Source organism: Zea mays, chromosome 5 (genome assembly GCF_902167145.1).
Source record: "Zea mays cultivar B73 chromosome 5, Zm-B73-REFERENCE-NAM-5.0, whole genome shotgun sequence".
Taxonomy (NCBI): domain Eukaryota; kingdom Viridiplantae; phylum Streptophyta; class Magnoliopsida; order Poales; family Poaceae; genus Zea; species Zea mays.
This window is the reverse complement of record NC_050100.1, coordinates 205,357,135-205,364,274: the sequence shown is the minus strand read 5'-3', so window position 1 is coordinate 205,364,274 and position 7,140 is coordinate 205,357,135. Positions and strand designations below refer to the sequence as shown.

At 52.2% G+C, this 7,140-nt stretch overlaps 1 protein-coding gene across 1 annotated transcript; it reads left to right on the top strand.

Moving 5' to 3' along the window:
- The first annotated feature begins 418 nt into the window (after window positions 1-418).
- On the top strand, window positions 419-6,939 carry LOC118472096 (uncharacterized). The gene is made up of 2 exons (XM_035959234.1): window positions 419-848; window positions 1,895-6,939. The coding sequence occupies exon 2, from the start codon at window positions 3,697-3,699 to the stop codon at window positions 6,520-6,522; it is 2,826 nt and encodes a 941-aa protein (XP_035815127.1). The 5' UTR covers window positions 419-848; window positions 1,895-3,696; the 3' UTR covers window positions 6,523-6,939.
- Window positions 6,940-7,140: the final 201 nt, after the last annotated feature.

The window sequence follows — 7,140 nt, the reverse complement described above, 5'->3', positions numbered from 1 at the left end:
CAAAGCTGAAAAGCTTGTATTCATGAGCGAGTTTGATTAAGAAACTTTGGCCTGGTGTTATGGAGATTTAGGAGATAAGGGCGCCTAAAACTATCCCTGTCAAGAAGAAGGCAATGGGGCAAAAAACTGAAACTTTGGATCAGGCAAACAGAAATGGTAACTAGATTTTGCAGTCAACTTTTGAATTCCATAACCTCTATTCTAGGAGGTTTGGGTCCATGAAATCTATAGAGACTTGATAGACCTTGGACTAATGAGCAAGTTCTGTTAATGGTGATTTCCCTGTTCTTAATCAGAATATGGAGAAAGGGCTGACTGAAGGGGGAGAATCAGTTATCTGCTGAAGATTCAGAAAAGCTAAAATATCTACCCTTGATATTTACCCTCCTTGCCGTGACCAACCTGGGATCAGATAAAGATGAAGTGCTGGCAGGGGTATTCAGATTGGTGCATCACTGAAATATCACCAGTACAAAAATCTGCTACAGTGCGCTCCATCCTTATCCCCTCCTTTTTGCCCTGGATAAACTTCACCCTATCTGACTAGGCTCTGTGTAATTGCGTGGATCTTCTGGAGGGAGCCACGGCTGCACCTAGTATTCATAGTTATCCTTGTTGCAAGATCAAAAATCCAGCCCCTTGATCCTTTCACTGCCTATATAAAGAGCAAACCATGGGGGGAAAGGAGCAGGAGCAGAGGAGTAATCCTTGTCTCAGTTCTTGATCACCATGTGTAGCTTCAGTTAGTTGTATTGTGTTCCCTTCCTCCAAAATCATAACCTGGACACGCCCAAATCCATTAATCAAGGCACTGAACACCTGCAGATCCTCCACTTCACCGTGGCCAGGTATGCTTAGAAAGTTTCTCACCCGTATGGCTTGTGTTCCATGCTCTGTATTGATCAGTGAAGCTGATCAAGTGGTTTGTTCAAGCTTTACCACCATACGTTGAGTAGAACATGGTCGCGCCGTCGCAGTCGGGCGCCGAGGACAGCCTCGGTGTGAACTATATTAACCACGCCAGTTCCCGAGCGATTGCATGCGCGCACCGTAGACTCGAGAGGTCTCTAAAGCTCCCTGGCCCGTTTGTTTGAACACTACCGTGCGGTGATCGGGGAATTAAGTTCGTCAAATCCAGTGCTCTGTCGTCGCTGTCGATAGATGGGTTGTGGAGTTCTCACGGATTGATTGAGCCCATACCCGAGTTCACTGCGATTCGGGGTTCACGTGGGTACCATCGCCGTCGCCGGTGTTGCGCCACCATGGCCGATCTGGCACTGGGTCACCGGAGTCCGAGCGGGCAGTGTCGGGGCCGAGTGCTTGTAAAAGAGTGGTAGCCGAGGGGTTTTAGCGAAGATGTCAGAGACACAAGCAACAGTGGCTGGGAGCTCGGATTATTTTAACCAGAGCGCAAGGTCCTTTGTGCAAGATGGCCAAAGCGGGCGCGGGCTCCCGGGTTTGGGCCAGCTTTGCCTGGTTGTTGGGTCGCGCCAGCAATTTGGGGCCCAACACTGTTGACAGCCTTGTCTTTTCTTTTATCAAGAGCTTATAAATTATGTTAGAAATCACAGAAAAATTCCAAAAATAGTTATTAAATCCTTACTTAATTATGGAACTAAGTGCTTTTGGGGCAGAGGCATGTTGATCTAGTGAGATCTTGACCCTTGGATGAAGTTACTTAAGGAGTTTTAAGCTTTTGCTTGAGACCTTGGTTGGGGTAATTCCCTGGTTTACCCAAGTGATTTCAATTTGGTCACTTTAATCGAGCGATAAGAAATAGGTGTATTCTTGTCATGTGCTTTAGTTGTAGTGTTTCTGTTCTCCACCTCTCCTTGTGATAGTTTGCATTACATGGCATTCATTCTTATATATATACCTATATGGTTATATTTAGAAAACGGAGAAGAGGGTGAAGTGACTGAAGAAAAGACATCACCACCTTTGGAATCTCAGGCAGAGACTTGGCTCTACTTCGACATCTGCGAGTCCGAGCCTGACTCACCTACTAACAAAGGCAAGCCCCGGTGCATGCAACCCCTTCCTTGTGTTTTTAAATACTTTTCGCACACTTTAAGTCTAGTGAAATGTGCATTAAGTTTATAGGAGTTGCTTGAAACCCTTTGATGCATTGCCTTCCTTGATATCCATACCTGTTATAGATACTTCTTTGGAAGTATCAAAATTTGATTTACAAAAATGCTTAGCCCTGCTTAGATCTTGTGGATGGAAGTTGTCTTTTGCGTTAAGGCCTTGCTCAGGGGTTATCCTGAGGAAAGATGACTTCTACCTGCAAGAATATATTTTCATTGGGAGCATGGTGGGATCTTACTGCAAAGTTCCCTGTGATGCTCTTTTCATCCTAAGGAACAGAAACAATCCTAAGGATGGAAATACATAAATCGAGACTTGGGCTAGGAACAGGTGATGTTCTACCCAGGTTGATTAAGGATTGAATGCGTATGTAGGCTTGATAGAGCAAGGACTATCTTAGCTAGCCGCATACCCTGGAAATGGGACAGGGTAAGCTTTGCCTCGGGCAGACTAAGGCCAGAATAAGATAACACGAAATGGGCGTGGAGCGGTGGCGGGAGTAGCGTGTACCCTCCGTGGCAAGAGGCTGGACGGTGGTGTATCTGTGCTCTCGGTTTGCGTGAACCTGATCTGGTCTTAAGAACCCTGGGGTCGAGTTGACATATGCAAGGATTAAGTGCTACATATGTCGTGTGGTTAGAGATCCTCAGCTGAGTAAATCGATTCGGATCGCCGTTATATCCCCGGAGAGTGGAGACTTGATCACTGCCCTACAACCTAAGTCAGGATGTGAACTTCGTGAATAAAAATGATGTTGTATTGATGAAATGATGAAATTAGACTAGAGGCAAACAGAGTCTATTAATATTTAATCTGGCGTTAAAATGTTGAAAGTAAGGACTCACTTTAGTAAGCTATTTCTGCAAAAGTATATAAGTTGATTCTTGCTAAAGCCTCTCCTTGATTCCTATTTATCCAGCATACCCTTGTGTGGGGGATAGATATCCCCTGGGTCCACTAAAGAAGTAAAAGACCTCACGAAAGGCCCAAGGGCCCAATAATTCGTAAGGTCATTCTTTCGTGGGCCTGGGGAAAGACAACCAACAAAGAAGAGAAGACATGAGACTGGATTGGTGCAAACCCGGACGGCCCACAACGTCGAACGAATGAATCGCAACAGAGACCCGACTTTCCCGCGCTGAAGCCCCCATGCAACGGAGCCATGCGAGGATAAGTCGGCGAGGGTTACGTAGGGATAAACTCAAGAGGTTCACTATCTTTTAGCTACTTGTTGTTATCATATCCACGTGTACTGCCCCACGGTCGAGTATATAAGGCCTAGGGGGCACCCCTTCAGAACGATCGACCCTACTTTACTTAGCCACCCACGTAAACTCTCTGTGCCTTCAACCCAGAGAGTCCTCTTGTAACCACACTCGAACACTCATCAGGACGTAGGGTGTTACGCATCTCTAAGCGGCCCGAACCTGCAAATCTTGTCCATTGTCCCTCGTGCGATCGGCACGAACCATTTTGCTACAGTCGTCGACACCGTCCTACTCCTAAAAACACCTTGAGGGGCAACCCCGGGTGTGCGGTCGGACCCAAAACACTGACAGCTGGCGCGCCAGGTAGGGGTGTGTGTCGACGATCCAAGCTAGCTCAATGGCCGTCATCTTCCACAGCAAGATCACCGTGCGTCCCGGATCTGTATTCTGCTTCGGGACAATCTCATCTGTAGCGGATGAAGGGGGAATTCTACACCGCATCGCAGATCTGCCAGAAGAGAAGTTTCCTCCAACAAACTCCGAAAATGCTGGAAAGACGCTACCTCCGGCTCTTCGGAAAAAGATCGTCTCCGGGAAGGCTGGAGCTAGAAGCTCGCTGACCCGGAAGACTCCGCTGTCTACTTCCCCGACGAAAGAATGGACACGGGTCGCGAGAAAGAAGGAGACCAGGGAAAGGCAAGTCGTTCTTCCCGTTCCTCCGGCCTCAAAGGAGAACGGAAAGAAAGTCGCCACGACAGCAGTACCATTCTACCCCGACGTCCTCTTCATCGGGAGAGTGGAGTCGCCCGCCGTCTCTGACGACGAACCGACCACGCCTGGAGAAGAACCACCTCAACGAGAATCCCGCCGACGGAGGAACCGACGCAGGAACGTTCGACGACATCACGAGGCCGGGGAACGGGATCCGGAGCAGCCTGTCTCGCGAGACGAGGTCTCGGAGGTAGGAGAAACTCCGGAAGAACGCGTCTTCAGGGAACGAAGGAACTCCCGACGACGTGACCGCCGACGGATTCAGGAGCAAGCCGAGCAAGATGCAAGGCAACGCCGGGAGAATCCGCTTTTCGGGCGCAACCTGAACCCCGACTTTGCCCGAGCTATGAACACGCCGAGCGAAGTCGGAGGCGTACTAGCTCGGATAGCTGACGGACTTCCTCGGACTCCCGACGCCGAGGGATACCGACGCCTGTTCACTCAGGCGGCCAACCATCTTCTGTCGCTCGCTCACCCGCCGAACGATCTGCGACACGCCATCAACAGTCGCCGAGACGCGCGAAGCTCTATCAATGCTTCGCGCGAACGACGGCATGAAAACGAAATTCGCCGTCGGGAGGAGTATGACCGAGATCATGCCTTCCCGACTCAAAGCCAGGCCACCAGGACTGAGTCGGCAACAGCTTCAACTGGCGGTACCACCCGGGGACGGTCGAGGAATCACCACCACCACTCCCCTCCCCGGGACAGACGACATCCCCGACGACAGGAGGACACGTGCGGAGTATCCGCTCTTACTCCGCGCCTTAGGGCCATCCAATGGCCTCCCAACTTCAAGGTATCCAATGTCGACAAATATGAACCTAAGCAAGATCCAGGGGGTTGGTTAGCCGTCTACACCACCGCTGCTCGGGCTGCCGGAGCATCCGAAGACGTCATGACTGCGTATCTGCCCATCGTCCTTGGGCAAGATGCGCTGCAGTGGCTACGACATCTACCCCGACACTGCATCGACGACTGGGGAGACTTCAGTCGACGCTTCATCGCCAACTTCCAGTCCCTCTCCGACAAGCCAGCGCAACCATGGGACCTCAAATCCATCAAGCGCCGAGGGGACGAGACTCTCCGGTCATACCTCAAAAGGTTCCAGACCATGAGAAACCGCATCCCCGAGGTCACGGAGGCGGCCGTGATCGAGGACTTCTACAGAGGATCCAATGACTCGGCTTTCGTCCGAGCCATACTACAAAAGGCGCCGACTACCTCCGAGGAGCTGTTCCGGGAAGCCGACCTCTACATCACCGCCGACGAGCGGGCCCAGGATCTCATCGGAGGAGCAAAGCCTGCACCGGCAGCACCACGACGCGACGCGAACCAGCCACCCGACAAACGCTGGGAGAAGAGGCCTCGTGAAGAAGTACACGCCGCCGGACCACCCGCCTCTCGCGCCCGAGGAGGGCCTCGTGGAGGCGAGCGCACGCTGGACGACATCCTCGACGCCCAGTGCCCGTACCACAAGGACATGCGCCATACTCTCCGTAACTGCCGGGACTTCAAGCACTCCGTCGGGCACGGCCGACCCTTCCAACCTCTACCGCCTCCTCCGCCGAGGGGGGGACCAGATGAACCACGACAGCCCCATCAGCAGGAGGAGGGGGGAGGAGGAGCTTTCCCACGCGTTGACAGGGAGGTCAACGTCATCTTCGGTGGACATGGGTCGCAGGAGAACAAAAGACAACAAAAGCTCAACGACCGCCAGATACTGGTGGCGACCACCGGCCCTCCCGCCCCGTACCGGTGGTCGGAGCACCCGATCACTTTCACTCGGGAGGATCAATGGCTCAACTTCGACCATCCAGGCAGATACCCGCTCCTCGTCGATCCGGTGATCCGAGAGAGCCGGGTAAAGAAGGTGCTAGTGGACGGGGGGAGCAGCATCAACGTCACCTTCCCCCGTACGCTCCAAGGCTTGGGAGTTCACCTCAAAGAGCTCCACGAGTCAGACACTCCTTTCTTCGGCATCGTGCCGACGGAAGGGGAATACCCGCTGGGCCACATCTACATGCCGGTCACCTTCGGGACTCCGGAGAACTACAGAACCGAGTTCCTGAGGTTCGAGGTGGCGAACTTCGACTGCGGGTACAACGCCATCATCGGGAGGCCGGGGCTGGCCAAATTCATGGCCATTCCGCACTATACATACATGATACTGAAGATGCCAGGACCGCAAGGAATCATAACTGTGCGCGCCGACTTCCAAGGCGCCGCAGAATGTTTCCGAGTGGCCATCCAAGCAGCCCTCACCACCAAGCCGTCAACGGTTCCTTCTACGCCGGCGAACTCTAAGCCTGAGGAAGACCTCGCCGTACCGGCAAACGAAGCTCAGGCCGTGACCTCTATGCGGCCGACTGAAGAAACCAAGCGGATCAACCTGGGGTTCGCTGATGAGCGCAAGACGGCCATCATCAGCTCCAGTTTGAATGACAAATAGGAAAACGCGCTCGTCCAGTTCCTGCAAGATAACCGAGACGTATTCACATGGCAACCTGCGGATATGCCGGGAGTCCCAAGAGAACTGGCCGAGCACAAATTGAAGGTCTATCCTCAGGCGAGGCCGATCCGGCAAAAGCTACGTCGTTTCACGCCCGACAAGAGAGAGGCCATTCGAGCCGAGTTAGCTCGCTTGGTCGCGGCTGGATTTATTAGAGAAGTATTACACCCCGAGTGGTTAGCCAACCCTGTTCTTGTACTCAAAAAGAATAAAGTGGATTGGCGCATGTGCGTCGACTATACTGATCTCAACAAACACTGTCTGAAGGATCCCTTCGGGCTCCCGAGGATAGATCAAGTGGTGGATTCCACCGCTGGATGTTCTGTGCTGTCTTTCTTAGATTGCTATTCCGGGTATCATCAGATTAGTTTGGCAAAGGAAGACGAGGAAAAAATGGCGTTCATCACCCCGTTTGGTGCTTTTTGTTATACCTCCATGCCGTTCGGCCTCAAAAACGCTGGAGCGACTTATCAGAGAGCCATTCAAACATGCTTAGCCGATCACTGGGGCAAGCGTGTGGAGGCTTACGTAGATGACGTGGTGATTAAAACAGAGAAT

Bases quoted from the DNA above. Each gene is read 5' to 3' on its own strand.
- LOC118472096 (XM_035959234.1), top strand. From the start codon at position 3,697: ATGGCCGTCATCTTCCACAGCAAGATCACCGTGCGTCCCGGATCTGTA.